This window comes from Cololabis saira, chromosome 18 (genome assembly GCF_033807715.1).
Source record: "Cololabis saira isolate AMF1-May2022 chromosome 18, fColSai1.1, whole genome shotgun sequence".
Classification (NCBI taxonomy): Eukaryota; Metazoa; Chordata; class Actinopteri; order Beloniformes; family Belonidae; genus Cololabis; species Cololabis saira.
The window spans coordinates 4419170-4432391 of record NC_084604.1 but is presented as its reverse complement, the minus strand read 5'-3'; the positions used below and the strand labels follow the sequence as shown (position 1 = coordinate 4432391).

The following is a 13222-nucleotide window of genomic DNA, read 5'->3' as shown; positions in this document are numbered from 1 at the left end:
CAACACGCACAATTATTCTCCCCAGGGAGTTTTTTTTCCCAAGATTCCCGTACCAACAAATGATACAAAATGAAATAACAGATTCAATAAAAGCACTATAAAACATTTTAATCAGAGTTTTGTCTACCTGGAATTTAGCAGCTTCCTCTGACAAAAGAGGCGTTGTTGACCTTTTTTTGCAAAGAGTTTCACAACTCACATCAAATTTGAGCATATTATCAATTATAGTGCCGAGATATTTGTCACTGGTCACTCGTTCAACTGGCTGAAGAATACTAGGAACTGGGGATTTACGTCTAAAATCAATGCAAACCTCTTTTGTTTTAGAAACATTTTAAAAGATCCTCTCCTCACACTCTCCTCTCATCCTCTCCTCTCCTGAAATTGCTTTTCATTTTGCTCAAATTTAATTTTGGTTAATTTTGGTTTAATTCACCGTAGAGATTACTTTTGTAATCCTGTATTTGACCCGGTCTTTGTACGTTTTGACTGTATAGAAACGTAATTCTTGCCATTTTAATAATGTGATTTGTACATGTTTAAATTGTGTCTTGCCGCTTTTAATGTTGATGTAAAGCACTTTGAATTACCTTGTGTTGAATTGTGCTATACAAATAAACTTGCCTTGCCTCCTCCTCTCCTCCTCTCCTCCTCCCCTCCTCTCCTCCTCCCCTCCTCTCCTCCTCCCCTCCTCCCATCCTCCTCTCCTCCCCAGACACCCTTTATTCCCCCTGCTCGCCCTGGTGTTTGAGAAGTGCGAGCTGGCCACCTGCACCCCCAGGGAGCCCGGCCTGGCCGGGGGGGACGTCTGCTCCTCGGACTCCTTCAACGAGGACATCGCAGTGTTCGCCAAGCAGGTGCGGCCGTGGCCCGGGAGGCCCAGCACGCCCGAGCCTCGGCCATGGCCGTGGCCCGGGAGGCCTAGCACGCCGGAGCCTCGGCCATGGCTGTGTCTGTGGAAGTAAAGTCACATCCTCTCGTGTCTCTCCTCAGATCCGCGTGGAGAAACCTCTGTTTTCATCCAACCCGGAGCTGGATAACCTGGTGGGCGCGCTCAACAAATACACAATAAAGCAGATATTAGGTGGTTTGTTAGATAATAATAATATTAATAATAAAAATAATAATAATAATAATAATAATAATAATAAGGGTAATTTATATTTGGTTACATTTCTATGAAATTGCACAATAAATAATTCCGCTAATTATAATCCATATTCTGTAACAGAATTATTATGGAATTATTATTATTATTATAATTATTGTTTTTATTATCATTTTATTATTGTTATTAGCATTAGAGTATAAATATAACATTTGTAATTTAATAGTGACCCAATTATTTAATAACAATAATATTAATTATATATATATATGAACATTGAATATTCTAACAATATATTGAGTAAATCTCACAAATATATATATATATATATATATATATATATATATATATATATATATATATATATATATATATATATATATATATATATATATATATATATATATATATATATATATTATATGTATATAGGTTAGGACATGTGCAGAGATGGATTATGGATTTAGGCTGGAACGGCCCTGAAATACGTTCTGCAGAAAGGCTTCTTTTTTTTTTTATTTGGGGCTGTGATAAAAAGCGCTGACTGAGAATAAAAAACAAAAACCCCGATAATGTTGGTGAAGAATCGAAAAAGAGCGTCCAGCAGCCACAGCGTTGGTGACGCGTGTGCCGGAGCCGCGTTTAACCGCAGCAGCCGCGGGTCCGTCTGCACTGACAGAGGAAACGCGGCTCTGCTGGGGCTGCGTGGGTAGGAAACGTCTCTTAATGTCCCTGAATGTTGGGGACATAAAAGCCCCAACGTTTTATTCAGGGTTTTATTTCTGAAGAGAAGCGTCCTGCCACGACAAAAGTCCCGGAGCAGCACGAACATTTAACAGTCTTTATGAAGAATAGACTCTGCTTTCATTTATATTCATTCCCTGAATATCTATATCTATTCATATCTATAGTTATAGTATATTACACTGTACTTTTTTATATAAAAGTCTAAATTCTCAAACCACAAACGGAAAAAAAAGTGTGTGTATATATATATATATATATATATATATATATATATATATATATATATATATATTTATATATGTGAGATAATACAAAAATGATAATTATTATTCTTATTAAAGTATGATTTACAAAACATTTCTTCCCCTAAATGTAATTCCTACAGAAGGAATTAAAAAAATTCAATCTCCTCTTCAGATGATCCAGGCCATTCAGGTGCTCCGATTTCATCTTCTGGAGCTGGAGAAGGTGAAGACTTCTTTGTTATGGTTGTTTTTATTGTTGTTTTTACCCTTTATTGTTTTTTGGTTGGTGGAGTGGAGGCGTCCAGAGTCTCACACGGTCGGTGTTTCCAGGTCCACGAGCTGTGTGACAACTTCTGCCACCGCTACATCAGCTGCCTGAAGGGGAAGATGCCCATCGACCTGGTCATCGAGGACAGGGACCTCTGCAAGTCGGACTTCGACGACCTGTCAGGATCCTCCACCAACCTGTCAGAGCTGGTGGGTTCCTCTGCTCCTCCGTGTTCTCTCACATCTCCCATCAGTGCAGGGAAGCCCTTTTCCCGCTGTGCTCGGTAGCTTCTTTGATCAGCAATGGATAGGATGGTGGAAGATTTGTCCTCCCCACTGACAGTTCCACATGAAACGGATGCTGCACTTTAGGAAAACGATTTGGCCCGTGTGTGGAAAATATTTTTCTTCCTGTGAGTCTGCCGTAGTGGTTCTCCGGGAACACAGGGGGAGTGTATGGATGCTGCACACGAGGCGATGGAAAATACCTCAAGCAGATGTTTGTAGGTGCTGAAAGGGACGTGTAAGGGGTGAATAATATTCTCTGAAAATATATAAACAAAACAAAAAAGTTAAAAGCAAGAAAGGAAGTATAATAATGAACTGATGCTGCAGAATAAAACCGTTCCTTTGACGTTACAATGAAAATGAGCACAGATGAGGGCAAAAACAAAGAAAACCCAAGAAAGACAAAACAACCGACTTCTTATAAATAAGCAGCAACAATTACAAATGTGCGTATTGCACAGTTATGTTTGAGATTAATTCTTTTCTAGCACTTACATTAAAAACTGCTCGCGAGTTTGGAGATGCAGGATTTAGTGGAGCAACTCCAGTGTGAGAAGCCCGGATGAAACGGGTCCAGATTATGGTTCCGGCATGTTTCTGTCCACAGGCTGTATAAGAAGAACTGGAGGAGGTGCTCTAAAGCCTGTTCCTCGTGTTGCTGCACGGTGCCATGATGGCCCAAACAAGCAGACCACACCCCCAGGTGGCTTAGCTTATGCTAAAGCCCAGGACACACCCACCTGACGTCGCCCGCTGTCGGCCGACTGCTGTGTCGCCTCGCGTCGCCTGTGTCAGGCTGGGTCGGGCTAAAAAAAAAGCACTTGAACACACTGCAAAGACACCCAACGGTGAACTAGCACGTACGTTCTGCGCATGCGTGAGAGGTAATTCCCCTCCATACCAGCAGGCAGCGGTAGTCTGTATTCAGGGGCTCAAGGAGGAGGACAGCGCTTTTTTTTCAAAGCTTTATTGAGAAAACACAAGTGCAATACAAAACAGCGGCGACCAGACGGCACAACCACCTGCAGCTCTGTGGAGAATTACCACTGGCTAAAATAAATAATTTAGGAAGATAAATGTTGGTTTAATAGATGAAATCTAACAGTTGTAGCTACGCCTGAAATTTGCTCCGAAACTTTCGGGATTTTCTGCCTGCCGGCTCGGGAGCTGATTTATGGTTCCGCGATAAGTCGACGCAGAGCCTACGGCGTACAGCGTACGGCGCGCGTCGCTGCGTAACCTACGCCGTAGGCTCTGCGTTGGTGTAACGCGGAACCATAAATCAGCCTTTATTCTGGCGAGGTTTGAAAAAGACTTCGCAACAACGGGCAAGCGAGTGATTATGTACATTCACTGAGTGAATATTATGAAAGTAAAATATATATTTCTCGCTAAAAATGTAATCAAAACTCATTTTTATCCAGAAACTAACTCAAAATATTGATTTTATTCACTAACAAATAAGAAATGTCCGCCATGTTTTTTTTTTTTGATTCAGTCCGCAAATGACGACGAAAAGCATTCTGGGAAATTCTGGAAACAGCCAATCACAGAGTGAGCTGTTTGACCGACCGCCGCCGCCGATTCGACATGTCGAATCGGCTGAAAAGGTCCCGACGGGCGGCCGACCTGTGGTGACGTGCGGGACACACCGGGGAAACTATGCCGACAGACGCACCGACGCACATCAATGGCCCGACGGCCGACAATCGGCTTGGTGTGTCAGGGCCTTAACCTAACATGCTAACTATTCCTCTGTTATTTTTGTCAAATCTGTCCAAATGTCCTCATTTTAATTGTTACTCTCAAAACCCTGTCTAAAACAGGTACCGGGTACCGGGCTCAGTCACAGCTGCTGGACCCGGGCCAGGTGGACTCCTTACTTTCTCCAAACAGTTGGTTAGTTTTAGAAGTAGGGCTGGGTATCGATTCAAATGTCAAGAATCGTTTCGATTCGGATTCTTAAGATTCAGAATCGATTATTAGGATCTGATTCGATCCGATATTGATTTGGGTTAGTGTTATTAAAAAGGTTTTTTGAGCTGTTGCCTGAATTGTATGACTGTAAAATAACTAGTGAAATAATAATTTCACAATAATTATTGTGAAATAACTAAGAAATAAATAACTCAAACAGACCTTTCAATATCCATTTAAAGTGATAAAAAAGAAAGAAATTGCAACAGTTCATGCAGTAAACAAATCATTTTAGCTTATCTAATTTATTCTGTCACCACGCACACAGCATGTCATGAAGCACCAGGCATTTTTCAGAAGTGTCATGACAAACTGTGTCCGACTACTGGGAGTAAAGTTCACTGGGCGAAAATGTAATGGTGAAAAAAAATCGATCTTTAGACATAAGAATCGATTTTTAGGAATTAATATGAGAATCGATTTAGAATCGGAAAACCGATTTTTTCAACACAGGCCTATTTGGAAGTGCGTTTGGTTTCGGTGGAAACGGCCATTTGCTGCACGTGTACATCGTGTCATTCTTTGCACAAGTTTAAACCGGTTAAAACCTGCCACCTTTGAGCCGAAGGTCCCCGCCGTGTCCCCGCCCCTCTCCTCACTCGTGTCCTCACCCCTGTCCCTCCACGTCTGAGCGACGAGCTGCTGGACTTGTCCACGCGAGCCCCGGTCCCGTGGGCTGCCGTGAGGACGGCGAGGACAGAGCTGAGCCTGAACCAGGTCTTTATTTAGCCTGAAGAAGGGGGAACATATGGCGGCTCCTCGAGAGGACGGGGCTCCTCGAGAGGATGCCTAATTACGGCGTGGCAGCTCCAGAAAAGAGGCTGCGTCCTTGAGAGGTTCCATTCAGGCCGCTCTATTGTCTCGCCGTCCTCCAGTCGTCCTCCAGTCGTCAGCTGATCACCATCCGGCGAGCAGCTGACGCTGAGACCAGCGGGGACGGGCGGTCCGACCCGTTAAATACGGGTCTGCAGCAGCCCGTCCCCCAGACCAGAAACCCGGCAGCTCCAGCACTGATGGTAAGGTTCTGCTGTCCTCCCACGCTCTGCTCCTGGACCTCCTCACGGCTCTGCTCTGCTTCCTCTCGTCCCCCAGAACCCGGCGTCCTGGAGAGACATGGACGAGGCCCACTCCACGCCCTCGGTGGGCACGCCGGGACCGTCCAGCGGGGGACACATCTCCCACGGGGGGGACAACTCCAGTGATCTGGGTGAGTGCTGCTCTCCCTTCCAACAGAACCTCTGCTGTCTCTCTGTGGACCAGCACCAGCACTGTCTTGAGGGACACGTCCATCCTCATCAGCACTTGTTTCATTTCACATCAAATATTTGATTCTATTCGTTTTCTTTGAAGTTTAGTCAGTGTTTAACATATAGAGGGAATGTGCATGACGTCACAGATGTGACTTCACAGCGGGTTACGCCCACTGAGTGGCAGAAAGACTGAGTGACAGAAAGACTGAGTGTCAGAAAGACTGAGTGACAGCGTAAACTTTCAGTTTGAGCAACTGGAAAACATCTAAAATGGGAAAGAGCTGTTGTGCGATCGACTGTACTGTACTGTAGATTTAGCAAGAAATCGGAGTTATCGTTTTACAGACTGCCGAAAAATGAGAGACAAATGGATCTCTGCAATTCACAGAAACAACTGGATTCCAGACACCAAAACCTATTTTGTATCAGGTAATGTTGGATTTTTGGGTAGCTAACGTTAAACGGTCAAATCATAAAGTTCGGTGTCCTCATCACTTTAATTTCTACAACAAATCCTGCCTTGAAGTCGGACCAAGCGTCAAGACTTCTGTAAGCCTTCAAGCTTTGCTTCGTGTATTTCCCGAGCGTAGAAATTAAGTACATAGAAATATCAGGAAACTGGAAATATTAATGTCCATGAACCACTGGTTCTTGGTAACTGTACCAAATATTAATGTCCATGGACCACTGGTTCTTGGGGTAACTGTACCAAATATTCATGTCCATGGACCACTGGTTCTTGGTAACTGTACCAAATATTAATGTCCATGGACCACTGGTTCTTGGTAACTGTACCAAATATTAATGTCCATGGACCACTGGTTCTTGGTAACTGTACCAAATATTAATGTCCATGGACCACTGGTTCTTGGTAACTGTACCAAACATTAATGTCCATGGACCACTGGTTCTTGGTAACTGTACCAAATATTAATGTCCATGGACCACTGGTTCTTGGGGGAACTGTACGGGTCACTGTCAAGTCCAACTGCCTTTTAATTTAAGCCAATAATCGGCTGTTATCCCGTCTTTTCCACTAGTTGCAGCCGTTTTTGCTGATGTTTTCAGTGCGAGTAAGGGGGCTGGTCCAGTGGGAAAGTGACGTCAATGCAGACCCTCTATTCATAATCAGGGGTGTGATCTTGTGATTGACAGCTGGCTCTGGTTCCAGGCTTGTTGTGGGTGTGGTTTTATGTTGTGGTGCTGGATCAGAGCTCCGCCCCCCCGCTTCAACTCCGGCAGCCCTCCCTGAAACGCAGACTGTTCAGAAAGAAACACAAGCAGATGCAGGAATCATTCTTTTTAAACTCTTTTATTTTCACACTGCAGCTTTTTTCAGATTTGTTGTTCATCCATCCATGATGGGGATCTGTGCTCATATCAGTGCACGTCACCGGTCATGGTGGGGGGGGCGTGGCCACTCAGAACTCCGCCCCTCTGATGTCCCCTCCCATCCCCGGGCTTGGCCCTGCACAGGTGCACTCTGGGCAACGCCCCGCTGGCAGCTGGGGTCCAGTCAGAGACGTTCTATGAACGAGACAGCCCACTACGGTTGTGTTTCCTGTATCTGTGTCACGTGGGTTCACCCACTCGTTGCCAGCTGTGGTCGTTGCCAGCTGTGGTCGTTGCCAGCTGTGGTCGTTGCCAGCTGTGGTCGTTGCCAGTACTCGAGTTGTAAAAAAAAAATCAGGGGGGATGGTGGATTTTATATGGGGACAGATAATTTGTGCTGATAACAAATAATATAATATATTACAAATAATAGCAGTGACCAAAACACCTGCAGAAATACTGCAGGAATGACATAGCAGCAGTTAAATGCAGCCTTCTGTAAGCTTTAAATATCCACTGGACTTACATCAAATACATCAAAACACAACAATAAAAAACAGTTTTCTGAACTTATCAATATGACTCTGTCCTTCACAGGATAAGTAAAATGGATCACTGCAAAAACTCAAAATCTTAACAAGAATTGTCTTTGTCTTATTTCTAGTTAAAATGTCTCATTTTAGTAAAAAAAATCTCATTACCCTTAAAACAAGACTCATCACTGGAAAAAACAACAATTTTCACCTGTTTCAAGTAGATTTTCACTTAAAATAAGTAGAAAAATCTGCCAGTGGAACAAGATTTTTTTTGCTTGTAATAAGAATACAGTATAAATCTTGTCCCACTGGCAGATTTTTCCCCTGGCGGTGGGTTTCCTCCCTCCTACTTCCCCCTTCTGTGGGGTTGCCGGTGGCCTGGGTTGCTCCCCCCCCTCCCCCACTATAGATATACTTCAGGTGGAGCTTTGTTTGGATTATTACACACACACACACACACACACACACACACACACACATACACACACATAGCCACACATGTGCACACACAGACACATTTAGCCACACTTACATATACACGCTCACACACACACATACACACATATAGCCACTCAGTCACATGCGTATACACACACATACACAGCCACACAAACATATACATACACACACACATAGCCACAAAGACATGTACACACACACACGCACGCATACACACACACAGACACACACACACACACACACACACATACACACACACACACGCATGCCACAAAGACATGTACACACACACACACACGCACGCATACATACACGCACACACACACATAGACATACACACTGGCTTGTTCACCTGCACGCTTGCTCTGTAGTTTTGAGGTTAGTTAATCGCGGTAGCTAGGTAAAAAAAGGTTAAAAAAAAAAGAAAAATGAAGCTGCAAACATAAAAAAACAAGCCATTTTTATTTCACTAAGGACTGACAGCTGTTTTGGTTTATGATCATTGTAATTATAAGTAAATCCTGTGCTCTTCCTCCATCACTCTGTTTGTGTAGAAATGTCCCAAAATGTTTAAAACAAAAAGAACAAAAAAAAATGTTTTTTTTTCCCAAATCTGGACATTTGTTTATCATTTCTTGTGTCTTTACATCCAGTAAAGAAAAGAAGTGATGATTAGTGGAGCAGCTTGAGTGCAGTGTTGGAGAGATGGAGGAGAGTAAAGCAGCAATAACTGATCCGTCCGTCAGACACGCTTCAGCCACACCTTCACGCACCCCCACAGGTGTTGTTGAGATGAAACCAAGTTTCCAGTGACGTTAAACTGCTGAAGAAAGATGATGAGATTCTCTGAGAAGTGTAGGTTTATGGAATCACTGAGCTGGAATCCGAACAAGAAGCGCCTGCGCTGTCCTCTCTCTGGAGGGGAGTCATTAGCCATGCTTCCATGGTCCGGCCAAACCTTTTAAAATGTAATTTGGGAGCACAAAGAAGTGGTGATGCGACTGGTGTCCCTGGACAACCACAGGGAGGAACTCCGACCGCAGCGTCCTCTGTGGGCTCCGAGTGTCAGGCTACGTCTTTGATATCTCCTTCTCCTCTGTGGCGGATGCTGACCACACATACATGCAGTTGAGCTCTCCCAGGAATGTCTGGGGGTTCTGGGAGGGGTGTGGAGAAGTCCATCACAAAGACTCCAACAGATGGAATGACAGTAGGAGACCCTGCCCACTTCCACGGAGGAACAATGTTTCATCCTGGATTCCTGAGAGCAGCTCAGGAATGCGGAAGAGTGGAGGTGCTGACATGCCGGTGACATCACAGCTGTCAGTCTGCTTTTGTCTGGATGGATGGGAGGCGGAGTCACTCCACAAGACACTCCAAAGGGAAAGTTGGCGCCCCAACCCCTCCACCTTGTCATCTGTCAGTGTTCTTGAGCAGAACACTGGACCCCACATTGCAGCCATTCTTCTCATGGTTCGGGTCCTGAGCTGGTCGTCTAGCTCTCCGTACTTACGGCGCTTTTCCACTAGCACCTACTCGGCTCTACTCATCTCAGCTCGGCTCGACTCAACTTGGCCTGGTTTCTTTTCCATAACAATTCAGCACCTGGAGCAGAAGTAGGAGGTTGGAGTGAAGCTGCTGTGACGTATTTGATTGTGTATCTAAATGAAGAAGACAACACTAAAGATGTAGAACCTGGAGGAGATGATAGATGTGCTGCTGGGTCTGTGGTTTGTGTTCGATAATAATGGCAAATGTATCTACGTGAGATTATAGTGTTATAGCTGAATGAGTCAAATAGTGTTAGTGCATTTGCTGCCTAGTTTTTCAAACCACCGCTGCTCCAGTTCAATGCCACCAGCATAAAGTGTACAACGCCAGCTGCTACGGTTTTCAGCCATCCTTTCCCAGCTAGATGTATCGACATTTAACGCTTTCATATCGCGTTTCGCGACATCCTTGAAGCGAAGAAGTGGACGTCCTCTCCTTCGCACACCCTCACAAAGCTCGCCGTAGAGGATGCACTTGGGCAGCCGGTAGTCTGGCATTCTGTGCAGGTGACCAAGCCAACGGAGCCTTCTGATCTTCAGAGTTTGGAAGAGAGATTTGCTGCCAGCCCGTTTCTAAACTTCTTAGTTCGTGACCCTGTCCTGCCACTTAATTCCCTGCATGTGCCTTAGGCAACGAATATGGAAGGAGTTCAGCCTTTGTTCTTGACGGGCATATGTTGTCCATGTTTCCGCACCATATAACATTACAATAAGAACGCAGGATTCATAAATGCGGCACTTACTTCGTTCCGTTCCGTTTGTGTTTGATACCTAGTTAATAAATGAGAGAGAGAGAAGCTTCAAGCGGCAATGCTTTTTTGTTTGTTAGTTTGTCTCTGTGCTGCTGAAAAGTCAGCTGGAGCCGTGAGCAGCTATGAAGAGACAGAGCTCCTGGTAGATCTGGTCGTTCCTTATCGCCGTCTAGATTCCTTTTTATTTCTCTCCTCAGCACCAGGTTTATGAACATCTGCACCTCAGAGTTGGATCATGAAACAGACTTTTGCTGCCATTGCTGGTTGAATAAAATGAACAAGAATCCGTCAGAGTCTCTTTCTCTGATGTCACATCCTGACTCAGACGTCTGACTCCAACCCCCCGACCAATCGGTGGCCTGTAGTGTGATGATGTCAGATACAGCCGACTCAGCCGCTTAGAACCTCGGCAGAATAGATACAGAAAAGTATCTACAAAACCGAGTCGAGTCGAGTCGGGTCGGGCCTGAGTAGGTGCTAGTGGAAAAGCGCAATTAGATGTCATTACCAACTGTACAGGGGTGGAATTTTCATCAATTATGTTTTGAACTGACTGTTGCCTGGACCTCTACGTCCCCAGAGCTCGCTTCAACAGTCTGGGGTCAACAAGACTTTGAACCACTGTGGCGCCCCCTACAGGTGGATGGAGAACCCCTGTTCTCAGGCTGAGACCAGCTGGTCTCCGTGGGTAAAGGCCCGGCCACTGGCTGCTCCCCCGGGTCTGGGTCTGGCTCCAGGGTCTGGCCCCCGGGTCTGGGTCTGGCCCCCGGGTCTGGCCCCCGGGTCTGGGTCTGGCCCCCGGGTCTGGCCCCCGGGTCTGGCTCCAGGGTCTGGCCCCCGGGTCTGGCTCCAGGGTCTGGCCCCCGGGTCTGGCCCCCGGGTCTGGCCCCCGGGTCTGGCCGCCGGGTCTGGCTCCAGGGTCTGGCCCCCGGGTCTGGCCCCCGGGTCTGGCCCCCGGGTCTGGCCCCCGGGTCTGGGTCTGGCTCCAGGGGGCAGCCTCTGTGACACTGGTCCAGGTGAGGGATATCCATTTCTTGAGTTTTTGGTTTCCATACGAGTATATGCGAGTTGCCCCTAGTCTGGCGTGTCTCCAGGACACTTTGCCCTGGGATCATTCAGGCGGGCAAACCCTCCACCATGACAAGGTGGCAGAGGTGTCAAGTAACGAAGTACAAATACTTTCTTACCTTACTTAAGTAGAAATTTTGGTTATCTATACTTCACTGGAGTAATTATTTTTCAGACGACTTTTTACTTTTACTCCTTACATTTTCACACAATTATCTGTACTTTTTACTCCTTACATTTTAAAAACAGCCTCGTTACTCTATTTCATTTCAGCCTTTAATAAAAACTATCCAGTTAAATTGCTCCATCCGGATAGAGTGAATTTGGTTGTGGTTGTTTCAGATGTTCTTGTCCAGTTTTGTTCTTACATCCGTTCCCTCAGATTCCTGCAACTGAACTTGGATGTACATTCCAATAAAGGTTAGGATAAATGATAACATGCCTCTGAAGTTTGACTTTTTGCAGCATTGCAATACTTATAGGCAACTAGTCATCATATCTCCTGCTCTCTGAAACACATGTTAATGCTCAATAGTACACATATATGGTTCTTTAATATATTTGCATTATACTAAGATGCATTCATTTTCAATGGCTTTTGTCCTTAATGGCTTTTTTCCCCCTTACATTACTTTTACTTTTTTGAAGTAGTTTTGAAACCAGTACTTTTATACTTTTACTTGAGTAAAAAACTTGAGTTGATACTTCAACTTCTACAGGAGTATTTTTAAACTCTATCTATACTTCTACCTGAGTAATGAATGTGAATAATGAAGACACCTCTGCAAGGTGGTGATTGGAGGGTTTGGGGTGATTATATTTGCTCCTCCCTTTTCTTATTCTTTGGGGGATACACCTGGATTGGGCAGAGGCAGCTTGAAAACTACACTTTAAAGCCCCTCTCCAATCGTTGGTGACATCAGAAGGGAGTGTCTGGTTCTTTTGATTCAGTCTGTGGGGACAGTCCATGTAGCGTAGTCTACCATTGGCTTGTTTGTAAGATGCGCTGTTGGACTCACTGTGGTGAAGTTAATTTCTCAGCATGAGAAATGCCATGTGTGGCGTGACAGCATGTGAACTTGTTGAAATGTCCACGTAGCTGTGTCCACGTAGCTGTGTCTATGTAGCCGTGTCTACGTAGCTGTGTCTATGCAGCCGTGTCTACGTAGCCATGTCTACGTAGCTGTGTCTATGTAGCCGTGTCTACGTAGCTGTGTCTATGCAGCCGTGTATATACGTAGCCGTGTCTATGTAGCCATGTCTATGTAGCCGTGTATACGTAGCCGTGTCTATGTAGCCATGTCTATGTAGCCGTGTCTATGTAGCCGTGTATACGTAGCCGTGTCTATGTAGCCATGTCTATGTAGCCGTGTATACGTAGCCGTGTCTATGTAGCTGTGTCTATGTAGCCGTGTATACGTAGCCGTGTCTATGTAGCCGTGTCTATGTAGCCGTGTATACGTAGCCGTGTCTATGTAGCCGTGTCTATGTAGCTGTGTATACGTAGCCGTGTCTATGTAGCCATGTCTATGTAGCCGTGTCTACGTAGCTGTGTCTATGTAGCCGTGTATACGTAGCCGTGTCTATGTAGCCATCTCTATGTAGCCGTGTCTACGTAGCTGTGTCTAAGTAGCCGTGTATAC

The 13222-nt window shown here is 45.2% G+C and overlaps 1 protein-coding gene across 1 annotated transcript in view; it reads left to right on the top strand.

Moving 5' to 3' along the window:
* Positions 1 to 13222, top strand: part of meis2b (Meis homeobox 2b) — a 35101-nt gene that overhangs the window by 1425 nt on the left and 20454 nt on the right. The window contains exons 3-7 of the mRNA XM_061746478.1: positions 716 to 857; positions 994 to 1044; positions 2273 to 2323; positions 2431 to 2577; positions 5725 to 5839. Of these exons, the coding sequence (XP_061602462.1) occupies positions 716 to 857; positions 994 to 1044; positions 2273 to 2323; positions 2431 to 2577; positions 5725 to 5839 (506 nt within the window). The remainder of the gene's footprint in view (positions 1 to 715; positions 858 to 993; positions 1045 to 2272; positions 2324 to 2430; positions 2578 to 5724; positions 5840 to 13222) is intronic.